This window comes from Pyrus communis, chromosome 9 (assembly GCF_963583255.1).
Source record: "Pyrus communis chromosome 9, drPyrComm1.1, whole genome shotgun sequence".
Classification (NCBI taxonomy): Eukaryota; Viridiplantae; Streptophyta; class Magnoliopsida; order Rosales; family Rosaceae; genus Pyrus; species Pyrus communis.
In genome coordinates, this window is record NC_084811.1 from 3,742,837 (window position 1) to 3,766,917 (window position 24,081).

Below are 24,081 nucleotides of genomic sequence, written 5' to 3' on the forward strand. Positions count from 1 at the left end.
TATACACTTCATTCTCTTAAAGTTCTGCCTTTTCCACTCGTCTCCCCAGCATCATACAGTCGCCCACTCTCAAGTGACGGTGGTGAGAAGAGCAAAAGCATGTTGGAGAGGTTTGAGGAGTGGATGGCAAAACATGCACAAGAGAACGAGAAGCGCTTCAAGATATTCAAGGGAGTTTACTTCGTTCACATGATTTAAATCTAATATGACATGGATTTTGAATTATTTTTCACTCGTACACGTTAAGAATAAGAAGGAAAGCAATTAATCCCAACATGTTGAATTCACCCAACCCAATCCGCCTAAGAATGATTTGAGTTGGTCGATCTGCCCATTTCCTTGAGTGACAATGGGCTTAAACAATGCCAACAAGAACCTGTGATCGGTTGGCCAATGGGTTGAAGTCTAATCCAACCATCCCACCCCTAGTAAAAATACTAACAATTCTTAATTTTCTAAGCGTAGACAAGAATCACATATGAAGGTAAGTAACGCAAGGTGAAGAAAAAAAATCCGAAAAAAATTCCAATGTTGTTTTTGTTCAAGAGAAAAAGATTAACAGAAGTTCTAAGTTGCTATAGTCCTCTGCCCAGGGAATCCCATGTTTTGCCCGGAGATCGTAAGCTCCAACCGGACCTCGACCCCCCAACTCGTACAGCTCCGGTGCTATATTTTTCTTGTCTATCTCATTCAAAACTGGAGTTAGAACGTTCCACGCAGCGGCAAGCTCGTTGCTTCTCAGAAAGAGGTGGTTCTCTCCATCAATGACATCAAGAAGGAAATGCTCATATGAATCAGGCACTTCGACATTATACCTGCCATGACCAACAATAAGCACATGAATTTAAATGATACCAAGTTACCAACTATAATTGTAGTAAAGCATGATTAGAGTAGAATAGAGTAGTTTAGAATATCGCCTTGTCAAACCAAGGTTCAAACTATCTTGACCTCTCTATCTTCCTCAAAATTCATAGATATGAATGTATGTAGAAATTCACTATAGGCAAATATAATTTGTTGTATGATGTTTACTAATTTTTTCTATTATTATACATTTGTTTGGTATAAATATGGGAAACATTCAACAGACAAACAAGTACTCGTAAAAAATTTGTATATTTTCCTTTTTTTCTTTAATCATCAATTGTTTTTTCCGATAGATCATTGTTAAACCAAACACAATATAAATTATATGGTCATTAGTCTAATCAGTGGCGAATGCATTGAGGGGCAGGGGGAGTCAGCTGACCCTTCGAACTTTGATAAATGTCCATGAATACCTTGGGTGCTAACCTTCTGAAGTTCGGTGAATATTCATGGATACTTTGGGTGTTGCACTTTTGAAGATTAGAATTGACTTCATACATGTCTTCCAATTGTTTGATAAAATGTCTGAAAGAAGAGTAAATGAAATGGTGATCTTAGTCAATAACAAAGCATCATATTAATGAGATGTAATGATATCAAACATTGTTAGTGTGTTCAAGATAAATGTGTTTATTTGTTAAGCATTCTTATGGGAGCAGTTTTGGAACATGTTAGTTACCTTCGCAAATGAGACATTAAGAGGTATGCAGTATGCCTTTCCAAATGACTTTAGGCCTACCAAAACTCGATGAAATGACAATATGCATGTTATTTCTGATAAAAAAAATTTGTGCGCTACTCGCGCTATTCTTACTAACCTTCATAATATTATTTTTTGGATCCAGAATCTAATATTACACCAAATGTCTGACTAATTTAGTCAGTACAACCTATAGAGCCTCACTGACTCTGTCGAACGTTTGATATTTTTTGATGGGCTGAACCCGGAAATGATTGGCCCGGGTGAGAAAATGGAGGAGTGTGATGGGAGGGAGACTGTTAGATTTGGTCTGTACTACATTGTTGTCTACTTGTCTCCGGTACGTCATGTTCGCGTACTTCTGATTTGTCGTCTAGTTAAAACCAGGGGCTTTGTCGGTTTGTCCTTATCCAAAAAAATGGAATTAAAATGATGTATGAAATTCTGTCCTGTTGTTTGTAGGTCCCTTCAATAATTCCCATGGCCCATTAGCACCCAATTTTCTCTTGGATACTTCTTATTTCCAAAAATAATTTTCGCACTCTTCTCTTCTTCGTGTATTTTTTTTATCTATTTACTTTATTTAGGATTGAAATTAAAAGGAAGACTAAAAAAAAGAATTATGAATAAAAGTAAATAAAAATGTGTAGAAAGATAGAAAAAAATTTGTGGAAAACATTTCTTTTACTTTCTAAATTGTTGCTGGCTAAGGAGGATAACTTATTTGGTGGTATTTTAAGTTAATTATGCACTTTCATGTGAAAAATGGTAAATGTATGATAGTGCATAATTAGCTTGAAATACCGATATCAAAAAATTTTCCAAAGTAGGTGATTCTCGCATGAAGTAAGAGATAAGTAAGAAATTGAAAATCGAATTACCACCAATTATTCATCTTGATTGCTCAATAGTAAAACATTGGACAAACACGTCATACATTTATTTTAGTATACAAATTATCACATGAAACAAGCTCATAGAATGCACTCTCACAACCATATTTTCATATATTGATGACATGACGAGTTAGTATTTTTTTTACCTGAAACTGGTGTGATCCGTTATTGTGAATTAGATGCATAATGAATTTCAATCATTTTCATCAGCTACAAAGAAACATAATACATAATGGATGAGAATCATGAGATACATTTTCCCCAAAACAAAAGTTCATAATGCAATAATTGTGATACTAATTGGTGTTAGGAAAGAAGACATCTTTGAGTTTAGCAATTAATTTTTCTATGAAAATGATCACCATCGCAACAATAAACGATAAATCTGTGGATAAAGAAAGAGAAGTAGAACAAAAAAAGAAAAGAAAAAGAAAGTTTCTTACCTAAATGTAACAGTTGCCAAAACCAATCTAGAATTTATGCAAATAATCATAACCCCAATGGCCTTTACCACCAAATATTCTATAATCTCGCATGAAGTAAAATATAAGTAAGAAATTGATAATCAAATTACCACTAATTATTCATCTTGATTGCTCAATAGTAAAACATTGGACAAACACGTCATACATTTATTTTAGTATACAAATTATCGCATGAAACAAGCTCATAGAATGCACTCTTACAAGCATATTTTCATGTATTGATGACATGACAAGTTAATATTTTTGTACCTAAAATTGATGTGATCCGTTATTATGAATTAGATGCATAATGAGTTTCAATTATTTTCATGAGCTACAAAGAAACATAGTACATAATGGATGAGAATCATGAGATGCATTTTCCCCAAAACAAAAGTTCATAATGCAATAATTGTGATACTAATTGGTGTTAGGAAAGAAGAAATCTTTGAGTTTAGCAATTAATTTTTCTATGAAAATCATCACCATCGCAACAATAAACGACAAATCTTTGGACAAAGAAAGAGAAGTAGAACAAAAAAAAATGAAAAGAAAAAGAAAGTTTCTTACCTAAATGTAACAGTTGCCAAAACCAATCAAGAATTTATGCAAATATTTTAATCTCGGTTAACCATAATAATTTCTCTATAGTTCATGTAGAGTGGTGTTATTCACACATTTGTTTATTTTTTATTTCTCACACATTTATTTTAATTTTTAACTGTTGAATCTAATAAAATGAAGAAAATCAAAAAATAAAAATTAACAAAAATTTACGTAGCGTTAAAAATGAGTGTCTAAATAGCATCACCGTTCACATATTTAAACCCTGTTTCTTGTTTTTATATAAATGATCCTCATCACATAATCTCTCCACCCTCTCTGTCTCTGTCTCTCCTCCCCCCTCTCTCCTTTAATCAATCTATTTTGAATCTTAGAGGGGTTGGAAATAAATCATCTGTGAGGAGATAAGACAGGTGGGTGAGAGGCTTGTGAAGATTACAAGGCAAGAAAAAAAAGATCTCAAGTTTTATTTATTTATGTTGTATAATTTTCAGAATATATAATCCTGCATGCTTTTTATTTCAAGGTAGATTTATGGGTTCTTCGATACACATCATCATCCGTTTGATTCCAATTGGGTTTTCCGTGTACAGTTTTGGGTTCTGATTGCTTTCATAATTTCACATTATCTTGTTTTTTAAGTTTGTTGATTGCCCTTGATATTTGATCTTCATCTGCTGTTTAGATACCGGGTTCTCTTGTTTTTCTTGGATTCAAAAATTTTATTGCTTGTCAGCTGGTTTAGTTTCTGGCCATGTTGATTTCCCAATTTTGCATTTCCTGCACTTTTTCGAATCGAAACTTGTTTTGTTTTTAAAATTTTGGATGCAATCTCATCAACTATTGCTGCTGTAACTGATAGACTATTGATCATTGATTGAAATTTAACTGCTTTTGCAGTATCCAGCCGTATAATTGTTTAATTATTACATGATGTTGTTAAATAGTATGATACGAAGCAAAATTTCGAGGAAGAGGGTTGATATAATGCATCTGTTAACAATCAGCTTTCAGATTTTAGAGTGACCAATGAGTTTTATAGATAAAACCGTTACGGGGTGTGAATTGTTTCAATGATGCAACATGAAATCCATGTGTTTGTTTGGGAAAGCATGTTGATTGCAGACCTATACTTTTTAAATGTGCTTGTGTTTACACCTCTGCACTTTGTTTGCTCATTTTCGGTTTTTCGATGCAGGTACTTAGATATGCTTCTGATTTGATGCTATAACACATACAACGATTGCATATTAAAACTGACAAAATGGGGTCTGAAGGGCCTTCGCCAGTAACTATTCATGTGACCGGTTTTAAGAAATTCCACGGAGTTTCGGAGAATCCGACTGAGACAATTGTCAGTAATCTCACAGAGTATGTGAAGAAGAAGGGTTCACCAAAAGGTCTGGTTCTTGGAAGTTGCAGCATTCTTGAGACTGCAGGACAAGGAGCACTTGCTGACCTGTGCCAGACGTTGCGATCTGCTATTGGTGAGCAGGATACTTCAAATTCCAGCAGAACTATTTGGGTCAGTTACTCTCATCTGGTCCATCGTTTCTTAATTTTGTGTTCAAGAGAAAATGCATGTGTGCAATATATTAATGATTTTTCTAGAACTATAACATATAATTAACAAAGTTTCCCATAACATCAGTCCGAAAGAATTTCATCGGTTTGATTTTAGTACTTGCATATATGCATTCATCTGGCCCTATACCCTTTCTTAACTTGAACTATTTTTGGGTAGATACACTTTGGTGTTAATAGTGGTGCAACAAAGTTTGTTCTCGAGCGACAAGCCTTCAATGAAGCTACTTTCCGTTACCCTGATGAAATGGGATGGAAGCCTCAGGTTAGATAGACTTCAAATGTTTGTTCTCTAGTTAATTGGGATTTTATTTGAGAGGTCTTCTACATTGTTCAGATTTTTTAACTTCAATCATCTGTTTTGCAGAAAGTTCCGATTATTCCTTCAGATGGTGGAATTGCACATGTGCGAGAGGTAGAATGAGTGGCCATGACTCTTTGATTAGATGTTTCTTTAAAATTTCTAGTAATTTCTCCTGGACTTTCATATATCGTTTTAGTTTACGATGATTACTTCAAGAATACCTGCTTGGAGAACTGAAGTTGTCTATAAAAATAGGTCGAATTTATACCTTAAAGCATTTTCTTCCTCGTTGGAAGCCCATAGATTGCAGTATATACAATCATGAGCAATCTTTTCGTGCCGGGATTCTTGTTCCATATAAAACTTTTTTTATGCAAAGGAAATCATAGAATGTATGTTTGTCTCTTTTCTTTTTCCGGATTAGTGTGAAAGCATGGAGCCACCCTTTCGGAATAGAGGGATTCCTGTGCATGGTGAATAACGGAAACCGCGAAGTGATGACTACCTGAATGGTAGTACAACTTCAATAGTATTATAGTATAATGATCGGTTGATGCAATGGTTAATTTGCAGGTCTTATTTGGTATTCGTGTATGGCTGATAAACGCATGACTTGAATGACTCATTATTTTCATCAGTCCTGAAGGTATTTCTGTACTTATTCTGTGCAGACTTCTCTTCCCCTCGAGGACGTAACAAAGAACTTGGCAAAGAAGGGTTATGAGGTGGTGATCTCAGATGATGCAGGCCGGTTTGTGTGCAATTACGTCTACTACCATTCCCTTCGGTTTGCAGAGCAAAACGGGACCAAATCACTTTTTGTTCATGTGCCTCGCTTCTCGACCATAGACGAGGAGACCCAAATGAAGTTTGCTGCTTCCTTGCTAGAGGTACTTGCTTCATCATACTAGTACACTCTATAATCCTCCAACCACACCTGAATGCCGAAGAGCTGTAAGCGAGCTAAATGGAATGCTCGAATAATCAGAAAGTGTAATCAGAGGGAAACTGTATTGAAAGAACACTCTTAATTATGATGTATTTTCATAAGTCTTTTCCAGAAAGTTTCCGGTAACTTGCCGGAAATTTTCGAATCCAGTTTGTGAATGACATCCCAGTCTGCTCATAGAGCTTACTACTACTTTTATGAACTCCCATCTCTTACAGCGTGATATAATTGATGAAAGTTAAAATAAGTGAAGGAACCGAAAACAAATGATGAAGGGCCGGTTTAATAATCATATCAGTTTTCAGTTTTCTTTTTGCTGAAACGTAATGGTTATCACACGGCTCTAAATTATTGACGGGAATGGAAACAAATTGAAGCACCAAGGCAAAGACTTTTCCATGTAGCAATAATTTAACACCCTCATTGGGAGCTAATTTTTTAGAACAAGGGGCGGGCTATCCACACACATTTTTTTACTTCATACACACTCTCTTAATTTGGGATCACTGGATCGACTGAATTAAAGAAGATCAAATGACAGAAATTAACAAGAGATGTGTGAGAAGTAAAAAAGGTCAGCACACCCCTAGAACATTCATCATTTATGAGATTTGAATCAGGATCTTATATAGAAAGTAGAGACTGAGTGTCTTCAGGCCAAAGATCGTATGATGGTCATGTGCTAAATACAACTAGTTAAACAGATGTAGCTGTCACTTATTTTATACTGGGTTTATCGCATCATCCCAATCTACCTCTCAATATAAAGGTGGGAAATGATTTTAGCAAATGGGAGAAAACCGGTGTGCAGATGGATAAAAGTGGTGTGTGCAAATCACTTTCTTTTAGTCATTTCTAATTACTTTATGCATTTAGGATACAAAATTTTCAGCATCCCTCCCAAAGAAGTTTGGAGCTCAGCTGGTCAAAAACATTACCCTTGTGTCTGAGGTCTTATGTTCAATGGTGTTTTATCATGACTTACTGTTTCAAAAGGAAATTTGTGGGCAACATCTTGGAGATGCTCTTGGAATTGGGCTAAACAATGTACTTTTCGTTAGTTGTCTTTTAATTTAAACCAAAGCAGAACTGGTGGAACTATAAGGTTCTGCACTGTTCGATAAGCACTCCAGCAAATCAGGTTCGACACGAATACTCCTTGGGCAGGATATCTTATATCTGAACTGCGGAGGTTTGGTTAGGGCAGTTCTTGGTGAGACAATAGTACTCATCTAACAAAACCCGGTTTCGAACGGTGTCCATGTGAATGCTGTGGAATGTTATTCTTAACACTAACCCTCACCAGTCTTGCCAAATTTTGATCCGAACCCCGTTGTCAGAGTGCTTGATGATCAAGTCCCTGTCTTTCCCCGATTCTAGATACGTCCAAGATCGACACGTGATTCTAAGATGTAGGGGTACAAAGAATACATAAAAGATACAGAAATGAATACTAGAATAAATACCTCCAAATAAAGCATGCTAGTGGGGTCTCTCCCACAGATATATACAGGTCTAACAACAAATTACACATAACCCTCACTAGGGTACCATGCTCGTAGGCTCCCAAAATAAACATTCCGAAATAATACAAGGGTATAAGGGTAACATACATAGTCAGTTCAAGCTCCCTATCCTTTGTACTGCTACCCCACCAGCTCTTTGTATGTAATAAGTCCTGTCACTTGCACGATCGCACTTACACGTAGAATGGTGCATCAGCCAAAGCAAAAACTCAGATAAGCTGCAAAGCTCGTGCGAGTAATCATAATCCATGTGATAATAATAAAAACGAGTGCATTGACCTCAGTTTAGAAGCATCAGTTCATAATTCAACCTTCTAAGTTTCGAGTGTAACCACTACCTTAACTTTTTTCAAAAGCAAAGGATTACTAACAAAAAAAAGAGTTCTCCATACGAAACGGGGTAAAGTTTAAAATGGGTAGTTTGATCTTTAGTTTGATCTTTTATGTTATATTGGATCTCATATGTTCTCTAATCCACATTTGCGAAAGTCAAGAATAAAAGAAGAAATGAGTACGAAATCAACTACTCCTCTTAATCAATCTAATCTCTCGTTTTCATGTTTGTATTCTGGGTTGCAACATGAGAGCCACATTTTTTTGGGGTCGGTGTTAGTAAACACGAGAAGTCGGGATTGAAACAATTTCGATACCGTGTTAGTAAACAAAAGTGAAGTCAAGAACAATCGGAATAATTCCAAATAAAACAATACCATTCAACCCTATGGCTGAAAATAATCAGGCATTTTGTCATACTCTTAATTTTGTAAGTGAAAGTTACATAGTTATTTCAATTTGTTAGCAAATGTTCATGCTCTTACAATACGCACTGATGGTTCTCACAAGCAGCATCAGAGAGAACTCAAAGTCTCAAATGATTGACGCCGTCTAAATTTCGTTATTTTGGGATGCACGATTACTGTAATATGAATAACCACCATCACGACTTCTCTACGCTATAATCTTATGAAACAATCATGCATTTTAACAGGTCAGACACGATACAGAAGTTGAGGAAAAGTGCATGTCCGTCCTAGCATAAACAGACACGAATCAAACGAAACAAGCATTTCTTGAAAAATGAACTTTATAGTACAGTAGAGGATGGAACACATTCTCTTTAGTAATGATATGAGCAACATTTTTCAGTCGGTACTATAAAACACAAGGTACAAGCCTACAAGCCTTGATGACAATCGATATCTCATCATGAAACTTAACTACTAGTATGTTAAATGGTTCAAACGAAGTTTATTAGGAACTAGGAAGTTATCCCTACCTAAAAAGATAAACTTATCCCCAGTCTACGAAAGGAAGCCGCGGATGTCCACCCTCTGGAGGAGGCATTAGGGATGGAGGTAGATTGCTCCATGACGTTCCCGTATGATCTCTGACAACCACATCTGTGAAGCAGAATGAGGAAAAGTAAGCACTAGGACTAAAGCATTAACTTTGGGAGCAGGAACTATCTCGCATCTGAAGTCGAGTTTATGAAAAACAAAAACGAAGACGCCAACGGTCAACTAGCAACATACAATTTGAAGTTACCTGGCAAAGAGGTGCCTCCAACTGACTGATTCTCTTGAAAACTCGAAGACTGATTATTATCAATCAAAACTGCATCCTGCTGATTGTTCTTGGGATGAAGGTATTTACAAGAATCACCATATGGGCAAGATCCCTAAAATCCATACCAAGGAAAACATATAAATCCACGAACCGAATAAATTTTTCTGACAACGCGATATTCTAAACTAGTCTAATCTGCGGGAGAGTGATTTGAACTTAAGTTCAACGGGGCGAGCACACTGTCCTTGTCAACTGGCCTAACCAATATATGTTGTTCTAAACAAATAAAAACACAAACTCCGCCTCCAATCCATAACTCCATACCAAGCAAAATTACTTGAGCTAATCAAGGAAAAGTAAAAATCTGCCTCCGACCCATTATTCAATAAGCAATGAAATCAATTGGGTAATCAATGAAAACGCGATTAAATTGACAAGGAGAAATCAACTACCGTATTGACAAAGCGGTTGCAGACCCCTTTTGTCGGGTAAGCATGGTTGGGATCTGCAACCAATGGAAACCAGAGTCGTGATTACACACAGTAATGGATAGTGGGGGCGTTTGGAAGCTGAGAAAACAAGGGAAAATGAAAGAAAATCTGAAAAATCAAAAGAGAATGGTTGAATTTTTATGTACCTTTGAAGGAGGCGTACCATTGAGCTCTGGCTCGAAGGTGTTGGCCGCTTTGAAGATGGCGTCTTCTCGAAGGTGGGGTGTCCTGGAATTCCTTCTCGCAGTAATCGCAAAAATACTTCCCCATCGGCATTCCAAGCTTGAAGTTTCTAACTCTCCCTGTATTTTTTCCTATCCAATTCAAGGTTTCCAAATTCCAAGTATTTATAGGTTTGTGGGACTTTTGGTGGCAAATAAATAAAAGTTGAAGTTCCTCCGGCTAGTTTTACCCCACAAATAGAAAATAAAACACTGAAACAATATGCAAAATTAAGGACCTGACTTCTCTACCCTCCCAGTTTCCATACATTTTCATCCCTTTCTATTTGTATAGTCACAATTAAGCAATTATTGCTTTTTCTCTTATTATTTTTATAAAAAAATCAATATAAAATGTTAACATAGCTTAACCGTGACCGCACAAAATAGAAGGAGATGAGAGTATATGGAAACTGAAAGGATAGAAAAGCTGGGTCCCAAAATTAAAGCCCTGCTCGTATTTCTGAGGTCTTAGTTGGTGATGGTGACCCCAAAAAAAAAAAAAAAAAAAAAAAAAAAGGGAAGAATTCAGTGAACTCGGTGATTGTACGCGGTTGTGATTTAGGTCAATAGATCAGAGATTCAGAGCAATTTGTTTGTCCTCTTATGCCGACGTTCGTTGTACCCACCCTCTTGCGTCAAAGTTTATTATATTTGGTTTAAACTAAATTATCGAATTGTCAAAAAGAAAACATTTTGTCTTTTATTTCAAAGGTAATATTGGTAGTTCAAGTACGCCATCTTAACGTACCACCTATGAAAAATGATTTCCAGATAACCTTGTCCTGTTTAAGCATAACCTCTCATTCATATTCTTTGATTCTCATTTGATTTATTCAGTCCGCAAAAACCCAAAACAATCACCAGCGGCCGGACATAGAAAGTGTTTGCAAAATTCACTTGCCAACACACCCATCAGTTTGATGAAATCAGGATCACCACTCACCAGTACAACCGGGAAGGTTTAGTTTCGAGACATGCGAATGGAAAATGCTTTAGCTTTCGGAATCTGATCTGATGCAACTTTAGAACAAGACAGATTCATCACACATGAAAATACCAGACAATTCGAAATCAAACATTTCCGCTTCTAATCTACGGCAAATTTGCTACTTCCTACTACAATGACAGGGAACTTTGCCCTTCAATCAACTCATCTCACAAACAGCCCTCCATTACATCGGAAATACGAACTCACAGAACATCGGTACATCGGTCTGTCTACTACAAATACAGATACAGATAAACATTTAGATAAAAGCTGGCGCTCGTCTTCTATGCGATGCTACAATCTTCGGGGGTTACAGGGAAGTGGTACTCGTAAATACCCTTTGAGGTTCGGACACGTCAAGATTCGATAGAACACATCTGATTTTACAAAATATGGTCATACAATGAGGTACATTAAATCAAAAGGGACACCAATAGCAGCCCAGGTAGAAGAGAAGACATAGCTTAATATGGGACCGCGCTTGCGGTTACTCACATTTCACAAACTAATCGGATGCCAAGAACGGGACTTGCTTTCTCGCGTGCTCTGGAACCAATTTCATCAAAGTTTCCGCAGGCACCCCCTTTAATTCTAATTGATGATACAAGCAACATCAAAGAGTAAGAAGTTTGATAAAAGGCTTGGAGAACGAAAAAAATTTGGAAGAAGAAAACAAATTGTCTGAGAACAATATAATACCATGTGATTTAAAGTTGAATAAAGGCGGAAGGAAACGTCCATTCGGCAGGCGGGTGTTCGGGTCACGAAGATCATCAAAGAAGGAGTGGACCAAGGCATCCAGCTGTATATGGAAACACGATTGAAATTTTTTTTATGCCAAAACCACGATTGAAAAATTAACAAGAATAAAGATTGATGGGATTTTAAAGGGGAATTTGACCGAATTTTCTTTAGTAGCATGTATATTTATCGAGTTATTTTGGAAAAAGGTTAACCATTTGGACATGAAAATAAAATTAAATACTTGGTACTCACAGCTGTGCACCGCAAGTTAGGAGAGTATTGCAGCAGTCTTGAAACCAGATCAACAGCTTCAGGAGGCATACGCTTGTGGAATATCTAAGGAAATAACAGATATAAATATGCTATCTGGTGAATGAAATACAAAAACATACATAATATCTTCCATCATAATACCTTGTGCCACGGGTGAGCTTTAATTTGCGGGAATTTGAACTCTGTATAGTTAGGATTCATGCATTTGATTTCCTCCCTTGTTGGAGTGCCCAAAACCTACCAAGAGAAAAAGCAAGAAATAAATTACTACCACAATAAAAGAGTTAAGTTCAAGATTCTATGTAAGCACCAAGTAAAAACAGTAATGCATGTCCAATGCTCTAATATAAGCAATCATTTTATACCCATTCATTGAAATCTATGATTATTAGATTAAATAAGATTTAACTACTGCCGAAGCGATAATAAGGATGAATTACCTTGATAATCTCCACAAGCTGGTCAACTCCACTTTCACCAGGAAAGAGAGGCTGATGCAATAGAAAACTCCGTTGTATTAGAATTGCACTAAACATATATTTCATAAAATACAATAGTAAAAGTATGTACCTGTCCGAGCAATAGCTCAGCAAGAACACACCCAACAGACCAAACATCAATGGCTGAAGTATACTCAGTTGCTCCAAATATAAGTTCCGGTGCTCTATAATATCTCGAGCAGATATAAGATATATTTGGCTCTCCTTTTACCTGCTCGACAATAACACAGCATAAGGATATATTTCAATCCAACAGAAGCAAATGCCACAATGAGTATAAATGGAAGAGAAAGGACGGCAAAACTAAAAAACATACCAATACTTTAGCACTTCCAAAGTCGCACAACTTTACTTGGTGGGTATGTGGGTTCACCTGCACAAATAAGAACCAAAGTTTAAACCCTTTCTGTTTATTTACTCCATAAACACCGCCACCCATAACAATAGGGTTAACCAGATATTAATAGGCATATAGGTATACGAGAATCGAAGTACATACCAGAAGATTTTGAGGCTTGATGTCCCGATGACACACTCCAATGCAGCGGTGAATGTAGGATAGCGCCCTAAAGATCTGCCAAATATGGATGAAATGAGGCAAATCTCAGCAAAATACAAATAAACCCTCCAGGGTAGGGAACAAACAAAATACCTTAATGTGCAACTCTGAGATTCAATTAGCCTAAGCCTTGGGCTCATGGAGTAAGATCTTAGTCTAACAGCTCAATTCTTTAATATGGCATAACATACTACTCAATTTACGTAAAATAATCTACTTTCTAAGAAAGAAAGAAAAAATGTTCCCTTTCCAATATTAAACCTATGCAAATGCAACTTACAGAAAAGTATAACAGGCACACATTCATTGACATCATACCTGGTATGTGTAGAGTTTAACATATATCAGAGGCATCCGTTGGTTCAACTTGTTGTAGTGTTTAATCACACGATGAACCGTTTCAGGGACATACTCAAGCACCAAATTAAGATAAAGTTCATCCTTTTCAGTCGTTGAAAAGAAGCAATGCTTCAAAGAAACAACATTTGGGTGGTCAAGAAGACGCATGGTCTGTAGCTCACGATTCTTGTACCTCTTGTCTTGCAGAACCTTCTTTATAGCCACAGTTTCACCAGTCTCTAAGCACTTTGCCTGCACAAATAAGAACTCAGAATTCAAGAACTTGAAACTTGCTACCGATTTGAAAGGCCATAAATTTTCAATAGTGAATTGTAAAGCAAAAGACAAGTCTTACTTGGAACACCACTCCAAATGATCCATGCCCAACAACACGCTCAGCCATGTAACTAATTGTCTATTATGACAAAATATACAACACTCAGTTAGAGGAAATTTGCACTGAAATAATAAACGAAACAAAATATCAGTCATCCACATCAACTGGAGACTAATGTGCAAATGAGGAATATTATACCTGCTTTGGCTGGCCATTTCTACCACCAATAGTTGTCACAATTATATGACCTGTCTCTGTTCCGTTACCATCAACGACTGTGACTGTGGATTCCATTTCCTACACCAGTGAAGCAGACCATGAGTATTCAATAGCAACCGTACAATAATCCTAAAAATAAAAACAAAAAAGTGCGAGGAGAAAATACTCTATAAGAAAACACTTAAACCAAAGGCTTACGTACTTTGTCATCCCGAATTTTCATGTCATTCATCTCCTCCGGTAACTTATCCACACTAACCGCATGACCACTGGGTTCTCTCACACTTGACGTAGGCGCCACACCTACTGAAGCCATTCCCTATTCTCTTATTGTTTGGCCTTGATAAAACCAACCATCAACCTACTGCAATCAATCAATCAAGCAACGATAATTAAACTTTCGACTACGAAAATGCAACATGGACAATCTGAATAGCATTTTCTTCACCCATCATCCACAATCCACGCTAAGATCTATTTAAAGTTTTATGATTCATAAAGCACAGGGAATTTGTAGCCAATCAACCGAGCTTAAACTGACAATCAAACTCAATACTTACCAGCATATACATACATACATACATACATATGAGAAAAAAATTAACAACTTGTAAACCAAAGCCCAGAAATTTTATGAATTACACAACAATAAAGAACAATAAATGAACCCCACAAATTAGATGAAGCAAGTAAAGGCACCTATTTGACCTTCTATATATACCCACAACCAAATCAACATTTACACAGAGATCCAACAATTAAAACCCAAAATTCACACAAGAAAAATCAAACAACTACCTGAATATTCAATCATAACAATTATTCCTCACCCACCAACCCTCCATCATCACCGAAAACACCAAAAAATTTGAATTTTTTTTGTTAAAATGGGCCAATCCCAGATGCCAAAACTAGCCGATCTAAACATCCAAAACGACAAAAACAAAACCCACCAAATATATCACAGAAAAGAAAAAAAAATTCAGAAAAAAAAAATGAGAAGAGTCAGAGGAAGAAAATTGTACCGACGAAGCAGAAATTGGCGAAGATCAAGGGAGGATCATCTGGAAAACGGAGGGCGTGAGGTTGAATCAGAGGCGTAGATCCATGATGAGAGAGAGAGAGGATCTAGGTTTGTTTCTTCTTTTGGATTTGAGTGCTTGTTTGTTTTGTTTATTTTTGCTCTTTTTTTGTGTGGTGGTGGTGGTGGTGGCTGTGATGCGCTGGGAACACAGGACAGTCAAAGTAGTAGAACCCTTTTATATTATTGGCTCCTACTTCTTCTTCTTCTTTTTATTTTTTATTTTTTATTTTTTAATAATTCTTTAAATTTATAAAAAGTTTATTTTAAGAACATCTCTAAAAGAGATGCTAAAATGTACACATCAGTTATAACAATAAAAAAAAATCACATTAATATTTTCCAACCGAAATGCTAAATCCTATGTGCCTATGATATGAATTGACAGCAAAAGACGTTACGGTCAAATTTGACAGCAGCTTCAAATGTTTTTTTTAATTAATTATTAAATGTATTTTATTAATTTTTAATTAGTTTAATCTTTTATTATAATTAATGTTGAGTTGATGCAACTATTCTACTCTTTTCTTCTTTTCAATAAAGAAAGGTGAACGGATTACTGATTAAACTTTAAATGTCTTTTATTAAATTTTAATTAGTTTAATAATTTATCTTATAAAATAATAATTTAATTTAACATATTGATTGAAGAACAAAATTTTAAAATATATCAAAATACCACATAAACTGTCAAAATTTAAATTTTATGTTTAAAATTTGACATATCTTTTGTGGATGATCTAAAATTCCAAACGAAAAACAAGTTTATTTTAAATAAATAAATAAATAATGAAAAGGGATGTGATATTCACACATCCCATTTTACTTCCCACATATTTTTTGAATTTTCGACAGTCAGATCGAATGAATTGAAGAAGATCAATAGACAGAAATTATCAAGAGATGTGTAAGAAGTAAAATAAAGTGTATAGATAGCACACCCCTAATGAAAACTCTCATGACAAATGAGAAGCCGGTGGCCTTTTCTTTTGACCATTCAAACTTGCTTTTAAATTGTGTTTTTTTTTTTTTTTCTTATTTAACCTATATATGTGGAGTTTCAGAAAGGAAGGGAAGGGAACCACCAAATTGTGAAAGATATTGATATTTGGCAACTTTTTCCATAAGTACACCCACACTTTCACATGTTACTTTCCCCAAAAATAATGTTAGAATAGTGATTTCCACTCGTTATTTTTATTCTCACATATTTTTTGTTAATTTTTGTGATTTAACATACTTCAATTCATTCGATATGATCGTTAAAAATTGAGAGAATGTGTGAATAATAAAAAGTAATGTATAAGTATAGAGATGGACAATGGTTATGACGGTCGGGTAACTGCAGTTATTTACCCATAACCGTTTATGTTCATACTTGTATAACCATTAGGTAATTGCATAGACAGTTATACACATACCCATAACCGTTTATAAATGGTTAACCATATCCATAACCGTGTACCCATTTAACCATAACTGTTTACCCATTTAACCATAACCATTTACCCGTTTATCCGTTTTTGAACCCGTTTATCATTTTTTTACTCATTTACCCTTTTTTCATCCATCTACATGTTTTTTTTTAACAACTTGAAAATTATAAAATTCGGAGATTTCGAAGGCTCAATAAACGACTAAACATCACAGTCACACTGCATTTTGTTTCACAACATATACAACATTAACAAAGACCCATTTTTTCGACAATATAGCTTATCAACCATAGAAAACATAATACTAAATCCTATAAAATACAAAGTTAGAAGGCTGCCCAGCATAAATTAAACATCTACAAATCGTACCCTTTTTTCTCCATGGACAAAAAAAAAAAAAAAAGAGTATGATTGTTCTTTGACACGTAATCAATTATATAGAAATTCAAGCTTCATCAATTGCTAAAGCACAAAAATTCATAAAAATATCGCAATTCTTGGAGAAACCCAATTCATGAAACTTGAAATAATGAGCAATTAAAACCCAGCACCAAATAAGAGTTAAAAAGAAAAATTAAATTTGATGCCCTGTTTGGTTTATGAGAAAATGCAAGAAAATATGGAAACTGAAACCAAAGAGAAATCGAGAGAGAGATAGAGAAGGGTGACATACAGAGACACTTTTCGTGGTAAGAATCTTGAGAGAGAGAGAGAGAGAGAGAGATGAGCGGCGTATATGAGAGAAAGGGCAGCGAGGAGGGAGAGATGAGCAGGACAGGGCATTTCAGTCTCTGGCGGAGAGATTGAAAATTTAAGGTTTTTAATTTTTTTTTTAAGTTTTACGTATATTATATTAAATGGGTAAATGGATATTCGTTATAATCGCGGATAATACCCATAATCAATGGATACCCATTATGTAACATCCCACATCGCCCAGGGGAGTGATCCTTAAATGTATATTCTCATCCCTACCTAGCATGAAGCCTTTTGGGAGCTCACTGGCTTCGGGTTTTGTTGGAACTCTGAAGTTAAGCGAAAATGAGGCTAGAGCAATTCCATGATGGGTGACCCACCAGGAAGTTGCTCGTGAGTTCCCAAAAACAAAATCGTGAGGGAATGGTAAGCCCAAAGCGGACAATATTGTGTTATGGTGGAGTCGGGCCCGGGAAGTGATCCGTCCCGGGCTGGGATGTGACAATTGGTATCAGAGCCTAACTCTGGGCGGGTGTGTGCCGACAAGAACGTTGGGCCCCTAAGGGGGGTGGATTGTAACATCCCACATCGCTCAGAGGAGTGATCCTTAAATGTATATTCTCATCCCTACCTAGCACGAGGCATTTTGGGAGTTCACTGGCTTCGAGTTCCATGGGAACTCCGAAGTTAAGCGAGAAGGGGCTAGAGCAATACCATGATGGGTGACCCATTGAGAAGTTGCTCGTGAGTTCCCAAAAAGCAAAACCGTTAGGGAATGGTAAGCCCAAAGCGGACAATATCATGCTACGGTGGTGGAGCGGGCCCGGGAAGTAGTTCTCCCCGGGCCGCACGAGGCCTTTTGGAAGCTCACTGGCTTCGAGTTCCATGGGAACTCCGAAGTTAAACGAGAAGGGGGTTAGAGCAATCCCATGATGGGTGACCCATTGTGAAGTTGCTCGTGAGTTCCCAAAAAGCAAAACCGTGAGGGAATGGTAAGCCCAAAGCGGACAATATCGTGCTACGGTGGTGGAGCGGGCCCGGAAAGTGGTTCGCCCCGGGCCGGGATGTGACACATTATAACCGTGGGTAATACCCATAAACGCGCATTTAAATTTCACGGATAAACGGTTATACCCATAACCGTTTGTTCGTCTAAATGGTTACCCATAACCGTAACCGTGAACTTTAAATAGGCGAGTAACCGCGGTTATCCAAACCCATGAGTATTTTGCCCATCCCTATGTAAGTAGCACCGCCTCTTTTTATCTACATTGACAATGGAAAATTTGGTCCTGATCACACCATAGTTTGCTATAATAATTATCATAATAGTCATGTAAGTAAGTTGAATATGATATCTCACATTGAAGCATGTTGAGTCATAAAATTACGCTCGAACGTTTTACCCTTAAGTGATGCTCACATTGGTCTCAAACGTGCAATTTGAACTTTTTTGACAGTCACTCATACTCTCATTTTCTAAATTACTTATAGAGAAACAAACACGACAATATATGGGTTTGCTATTTTAGAACAACGTTATAATCATTTGGTTTAATAATGCTCCACAATACAACCTAAGTTAAAGTGTGATATGAATTGTCTAAAGATTCGCCTATGTTGTTATATGTAAACTTTCTTTTGTTAAAAAAAAAAAAAAAAAAAAAAAACTGTTAGTGACACTTTAAAAATCTCATTTTGCACTTCTCACATGTATATTTTTCTTTTTAAATATCGAAAGTTTAGAGTGCAAAATCATTTTGCAGTGCTAATAACAATTCCAAAAAAAAATGTCAAGGGTTAATTGGAATTTAGCCCTTTGTATCTTTATTGTGGACCTTGGCTGAAGTACAACATAATAGGTCCAAGTCCCGGATAATGGAAAATGATCATCTCCGGATTCCTTCCTTTTGATCATAAGGATCCACCAATCTAGACCCTTAAATTTTGATCTCTACAAACAGAAGCTTACTATAAAAGTTATAATAATTTTAATCGTTGGATCAAATTTTAATGATCCGGATTGATAAATTTTTAGGATTAGGAAGAAGGGATCTGTAGAGGATCCCTTTCCCCATATAATATTCCAATTGCTTAATCAGATGATTAGATTAAAACGTTTGATAAAATAAATGTTTAGGAGGGTATTTCTGTCTTTTTGAGGTGGGCGCCCAGACTAATAGTCCAACATGCGAATATACTTTGCCGGTAAAAGAGAAGGCCGATCAAAGCCCATCAACCTCCTGTGAATTGACTCTTAACAACTTCTTACTTTACCACCTTCAGACCAGCCACGTGTCCAAAACAAAAACACACTTTGATGCCTCTTAGTCAAATTTAATTACGATAATATCAACTCCTTTTCCTAACCCCTTCAATAGTACACTTCAACAAGACTTTCTAGAGAGCTGACGTGGACAAAGTCAAGTTAACTAAATCAATATTCAAATTTCCGATTTCAAATCTTCTGCATCCATTTTGTATGTAGCCTAACATCTATCATTGATTGATATAAGTTAAATTTACGAAAAAAAACACAAAATTAACACGTGTCTACCAATGATAGAGACCACACACAAAATAAGTGCATAAGATTTGAATACTTGACTAGAACAATGTGCTCGTCCCATCGAGTTCAAATCTCCATCTACGTAATTTTGATAAGATTAGAATACGACTCGAAACCAAGGAAAACCGAACACTCTGGAGACTATCTCTCCATCCTATCCTGGTACGTAGCTTTGCAGGAAGCATTTGTATAGATTACCAAAGGGAGTGAAAAATAGCAAGTCTTAACATTTTCAGTCCGATAAATGTTCCGAAAACATGTACAATGAAGCTTCGGACTTTCAACATCGTTCTTCCAGCGCTGAAAGAGTCGGCGGTGGATGGTTTTTCTCCAATCAGTTTCGAAAACAGGGTTCTCCCAACTGCTACTTTTGCAGGCAACAGCTTTCAAGTCTACGATCAATACAACTACGAGTGGAGAATTTGAAGTCAAACCTTCATTTCCATTAAGCACCACTCTGAGCTGAGAATTCGGGTGCTCGGCCTAGGGGTAACATATGATCCTTCATAAGCTCGTAGTGTTCTGCAGTTATCTGGGAACCATCCAGCACCTATTTGGCCAAAACCAAAACCACATGTACAGATTAACGTTTTTGTTTTAAAAAGCTCATACAGTATATACAGCTCGAGAACCAATATTAATATGTTAATTACTACACAGTCTAAGCATACCTAGATTTAGTTGATAAGAAAAGTGAAACACATCTCTGTCTAAATCTTTTTCTTTACTTCCATTTTTGTTCTCATGTATGTAAAATAAATAAGTTAATAAGCTATAAAGATACACATATTGGGCCTTGCCTTGTCAAACAGTGTCCTTCTATCTGGCATGTGAGGACCGAGTGCAGGAATCCTGCAAACAGAGAGACCTTCAAGGAGAAGAAGAACAACCACTTTCCATTGTTTCATTCTGAAAGCTGGTAGCGCGTCAACAAAAGTCATCGTCTCCAACATGCAGCTCTGTACAGAAACACCTCAGTGACATGTCACATTCACAAACTTAACAATGTTAAAGTAATATTTAGCTGCACTGCAGGGTTTCTTATACTGATTAAAGCACGCAGATAAAGATCATGCCAAACATAACAAAACACATACAAAGTGTCACGGCTCACAGTACTCAAGTAGCATAGGAATTCGAAACCTAATACAAGTAAATAAAGATAAATGTAAAATTGACACATGGAAAGTAGCTTCTATGAACTACAAAGGTGAAGATATCTTTTCCTAGTCCTGGTTTATCACATATCATGGTTGAGTTGTAAACTCCACTGAAATCACTTGGATAATGGAAATGCCTGCTGGAAGACCAAAACCCATGGATGTAATGGAGTTACGTATCCTCAATAAATGAATCCTTTACGTGGTTAATGATACATAAACACAAAAGCAAGTGCTTCAACTAAAAGTAGAACAGCGAGCAGAGTTGCATGTATTCCCAAAAAACTTGTGTTCAATATGAAATGTATATAAAGCAGTAAACTTAAGTTTAAATGTCTGACAATGGCACCATGCGGAAACTGCAAAGTCCTAAAGCAGCCAAAAGGCTTGAAGTCTTGTTTTTGTTATGGGCTATAACATATACTTAACCATCACATACAAAGTTTTCAAATCTGGTTATGAGGATGTAACTAGAATTATAAACAAACAGTCAAGCATGAAAAATTATTTGACTATAGGGTACACTAATGCAGGTTCATTCATCAGATTTTCATCAGAATTCAAACAAAACACGCAAAAGATTCAAAATCAATACCATTTCTTGCTCCAAACTAGATATTGGTGTTGCAAGCCTAAGTTGGGAAACAACTCCTGGTAGAGTCCGAGCAAGAGATTCAGCCAGAGTTTTCTTGATTTCAGAAGAGTGGCCACCAGCCAAGACAATCTTACGGGAATACTCTTTCCCATTAATAGAGAGAAATTCTTCATGAAAGCTTTCATCCCTCCCATATATATATGCCAGTGTAGATGATGTTATCCATGTAAAGAGTGAATTCCACATTGTTAAAAAAGGCGATAACTGAAACACATGAAAGGTATCATTAGCACAAAACTTCCAAAGAGAAATAATATGCAATGACCTTAAATTTACAATCTTACAGTTAAGTTGAAACCCTCTGGTGGATCATCAAACCAAGTATCCTCAGAGTCAAACAAATCAAAATTTGGAATTCCAGGATTTCTTTGCTGCAGAGGAGCTTGTTCTGGTTCAAGCATGTCAACATCCTCAGTAGGCTCTTCTTCATCCGCACCATCTGGACGTGGCAATAAAATAATTCCAGCACTCGAAACTGATATTTGAAAAGGACACATGGAAAGAAACGCCATCAAATATCAAACAACCAAGTTCCACCAACATGTAATATGCTACCTACTATATACATTTAAACCAAACAATGACATACCAGCATCATTGACATCAGATTCTCCAGATGCAACAGCTTCTGCTACCCGCCTCAATGCCATGGCACAAAATTCTGCGGATTCCAAACGTTCATTATCTAGCAATTCCAAATTCCCTAATACACCAGAACCCTCTTTTGCACCTTGCACTTCTCTAACCTCGCAAACATTTTTACTCTTAGTGCTATCAATCTTCTCATCAGACCAGGTAACAGAGCAACCGACTTCATTTTCCGCTGAAGGTTTAAGCAAAGGTTTGTGGATACTACCCAATGTATCATAATCATTCATTCTATGTTCCACCTTCTCGTCAGCCCAAGTAACAGAGCGATTAAGTTTTTTTGCCCCTGAAGGTTTAAGAGAGGATCTTAGCTTTGGCACATTTGATTTCTCCTTATCACCAGGGAATTCCTCTCTTGCTTCTTTAGTACTTCTAATCAAAATAGTTTGAGAAGTCTCTGAAGTTGAAGGCGCCTCTCGAATGCCAACATCATCTTCCTTGGAAATCTTACTTTTTCCCCCTCTTGATTGTTTGGATTTCTTTTCAGAATCATTCTTAATATGAGCAACTTTTTCTTCTGATTCCTTAAACTTAGTTTCACAACCATTCTCCCCAGAATTTGGTGGAATTTTGGACACACTGTATTCATCACTAGCGATTATACAACTCATGAAATCCATCTCGTTAAAGATCATATCTTTCCCGCCACTCGTTTTCGCTTCTTTACCCTTGGACCCTACAATAAACAATCCTCACTTAAGAGAACACTAACAGAACACAGTAACAACTAACGAAAAACAAAACAAAACAATCCTAGAAACCTGAGCAGGCATCAGATAGACTCCTCGACTTAAATATAATACAGTTGCAGCAATAACAGATTCATAAACAAAAAACAAAAAAGCAGATACCTTTTTTGTTCTTTTTCGAACCCAATGGCTTGGATATCCGCTGATTGTGTGGAACATAGCCCTCAATAGCATTAGAGGGACCAACCACGCCCACATCCCCTAACTGCACTTCACTCTTTTCTTCAATCTTCAACTTAGAAATCCCCAAATCCCCAATCTCCGCTTCACTCTTTTCTTCGATCTTCAACTTCGAAATTCCCAAATCCCCAGTCTCCCCCAATCCCACTTCCCCTTTGTCCAAACCCACATCCCCAAAAGCCCTCAAGACCTTCTCAACCTTGCCATAATCCAAGACATCGCACCTCTCCTCGCTCAAACTCTGAGCAAAAGCCTTGCTTTCGATAAGACAGCTCGAGGAGCAGTACATGTAGGTCTCATGAAGGTCGTAGACCTTGTGCTCCTTGAGTGAAATGCGATAGTGGCCCTTGCGGGGGCGGGAGGATTCCGGAGGCAAGGCATGGGGGCATAGAGGGTAGCCGCAGTGGTCGGCTATGGTGCGCTCCGTGACGACATCGCTGTAATCGGAGCGGGAGATTATTGAGCCGGCCAAGTAGAGTTGGTCAAGGGTTTTGACGCCGTCGAGGAGAGCGAGTTGGAGCTTGTACACTGTTTCTTTCACTGACATGGGCTGCTGATGCTGCGGCGGCGGTTGGCTCTTCTCCATCTTTTTGCTGAGAAAAGGGGTTTTCCGATCGCAATTAGGAATTTGGAATTTGAAGCTCTCTAACACCGACTCTGTCTTGTTCGGTTGATCGGTTGATTCTGTTAAGTCCGCGAGTATATTGTGGGTCAAATCCGAAGAGGCAACCCGAGCACTTATTGTGGGTCAAATCCAGAGACAAATATGGTCCAGTTTATTTGACCAGAGCAATTTGTACAACGTGGATA

At 36.9% G+C, this 24,081-nt stretch overlaps 4 protein-coding genes across 8 annotated transcripts; 1 reads left to right on the forward strand and 3 right to left on the reverse strand.

The window, feature by feature from the left end:
- Nucleotides 1–3,796: 3,796 nt before the first annotated feature.
- On the forward strand, nt 3,797–6,494 carry LOC137746159 (uncharacterized). 2 transcript variants are annotated; one of them, XM_068486242.1, is made up of 5 exons: nt 3,797–3,936; nt 4,693–5,019; nt 5,239–5,343; nt 5,446–5,493; nt 6,054–6,494. In XM_068486242.1, exons 2-5 carry the CDS (start codon nt 4,759–4,761, stop codon nt 6,291–6,293), a joined length of 654 nt encoding a protein of 217 aa, XP_068342343.1. In that variant the 5' UTR covers nt 3,797–3,936; nt 4,693–4,758; the 3' UTR covers nt 6,294–6,494. The 2 variants fall into 2 exon arrangements, with proteins under 2 accessions (XP_068342343.1, XP_068342342.1); XM_068486241.1 differs by having other exon boundaries at nt 3,803–3,907.
- A 1,341-nt stretch (nt 6,495–7,835) lies between these two features.
- LOC137746089 (zinc finger CCCH domain-containing protein 3) lies at nt 7,836–10,299 on the reverse strand. 2 transcript variants are annotated; one of them, XM_068486154.1, is made up of 5 exons: nt 10,061–10,299; nt 9,876–9,928; nt 9,403–9,535; nt 9,134–9,257; nt 7,836–8,029 (listed from the first exon to the last, which is right to left on the reverse strand). In XM_068486154.1, the coding sequence occupies exons 1-4, from the start codon at nt 10,188–10,190 to the stop codon at nt 9,148–9,150; spliced, it is 426 nt and encodes a 141-aa protein (XP_068342255.1). In that variant the 5' UTR covers nt 10,191–10,299; the 3' UTR covers nt 7,836–8,029; nt 9,134–9,147. The 2 variants fall into 2 exon arrangements, with proteins under 2 accessions (XP_068342255.1, XP_068342253.1); XM_068486152.1 differs by lacking the exon at nt 7,836–8,029 and having other exon boundaries at nt 8,066–9,257; nt 10,061–10,298.
- Nucleotides 10,300–11,288: 989 nt separating this feature from the next.
- On the reverse strand, nt 11,289–15,310 carry LOC137746157 (shaggy-related protein kinase alpha). 3 transcript variants are annotated; one of them, XM_068486239.1, is made up of 13 exons: nt 15,123–15,310; nt 14,300–14,458; nt 14,077–14,175; nt 13,897–13,956; nt 13,521–13,793; nt 13,143–13,217; nt 12,960–13,016; nt 12,714–12,854; nt 12,584–12,634; nt 12,285–12,380; nt 12,123–12,206; nt 11,826–11,928; nt 11,289–11,717 (listed from the first exon to the last, which is right to left on the reverse strand). In XM_068486239.1, the coding sequence occupies exons 2-13, from the start codon at nt 14,411–14,413 to the stop codon at nt 11,632–11,634; spliced, it is 1,239 nt and encodes a 412-aa protein (XP_068342340.1). In that variant the 5' UTR covers nt 14,414–14,458; nt 15,123–15,310; the 3' UTR covers nt 11,289–11,631. The 3 variants fall into 3 exon arrangements, with proteins under 3 accessions (XP_068342340.1, XP_068342339.1, XP_068342341.1); XM_068486238.1 differs by having other exon boundaries at nt 14,300–14,461; XM_068486240.1 differs by lacking the exon at nt 15,123–15,310 and adding an exon at nt 14,896–15,037 and having other exon boundaries at nt 14,300–14,461.
- A 4,572-nt stretch (nt 15,311–19,882) lies between these two features.
- LOC137745068 (putative RNA polymerase II subunit B1 CTD phosphatase RPAP2 homolog) lies at nt 19,883–23,978 on the reverse strand. Its single transcript, XM_068484941.1, has 6 exons — nt 23,194–23,978; nt 22,284–23,018; nt 21,979–22,169; nt 21,635–21,898; nt 20,680–20,838; nt 19,883–20,429 (listed from the first exon to the last, which is right to left on the reverse strand). The coding sequence occupies exons 1-6, from the start codon at nt 23,855–23,857 to the stop codon at nt 20,325–20,327; spliced, it is 2,118 nt and encodes a 705-aa protein (XP_068341042.1). The 5' UTR covers nt 23,858–23,978; the 3' UTR covers nt 19,883–20,324.
- Nucleotides 23,979–24,081: the final 103 nt, after the last annotated feature.

Excerpts from the sequence above, each read along its gene's own strand:
- LOC137746159 (XM_068486242.1), top strand. The coding sequence starts at position 4,759 with ATGGGGTCTGAAGGGCCTTCGCCAGTAACTATTCATGTGACCGGTTTT. Across the intron at positions 5,344-5,445 it reads AAATGGGATGGAAGCCTCAG|AAAGTTCCGATTATTCCTTC; the intron begins GTTAGATAGACT and ends TCTGTTTTGCAG. Across the intron at positions 5,494-6,053 it reads GAATTGCACATGTGCGAGAG|ACTTCTCTTCCCCTCGAGGA; the intron begins GTAGAATGAGTG and ends TATTCTGTGCAG.
- LOC137746089 (XM_068486154.1), bottom strand. The coding sequence starts at position 10,190 with ATGCCGATGGGGAAGTATTTTTGCGATTACTGCGAGAAGGAATTCCAG. Across the intron at positions 9,929-10,060 it reads ATGGTACGCCTCCTTCAAAG|ATCCCAACCATGCTTACCCG; the intron begins GTACATAAAAAT and ends CATTGGTTGCAG. Across the intron at positions 9,536-9,875 it reads GCAACCGCTTTGTCAATACG|GGATCTTGCCCATATGGTGA; the intron begins GTAGTTGATTTC and ends TATGGATTTTAG.
- LOC137746157 (XM_068486239.1), bottom strand. The coding sequence starts at position 14,413 with ATGGCTTCAGTAGGTGTGGCGCCTACGTCAAGTGTGAGAGAACCCAGT. Across the intron at positions 13,957-14,076 it reads GAAATGGCCAGCCAAAGCAG|ACAATTAGTTACATGGCTGA; the intron begins GTATAATATTCC and ends TTGTCATAATAG. Across the intron at positions 12,635-12,713 it reads CTGAGCTATTGCTCGGACAG|CCTCTCTTTCCTGGTGAAAG; the intron begins GTACATACTTTT and ends CTATTGCATCAG.
- LOC137745068 (XM_068484941.1), bottom strand. The coding sequence starts at position 23,857 with ATGGAGAAGAGCCAACCGCCGCCGCAGCATCAGCAGCCCATGTCAGTG. Across the intron at positions 21,899-21,978 it reads CAGAGGGTTTCAACTTAACT|TTATCGCCTTTTTTAACAAT; the intron begins GTAAGATTGTAA and ends CATGTGTTTCAG. Across the intron at positions 20,430-20,679 it reads GAAGGACACTGTTTGACAAG|GTGCTGGATGGTTCCCAGAT; the intron begins GCAAGGCCCAAT and ends TTGGCCAAATAG.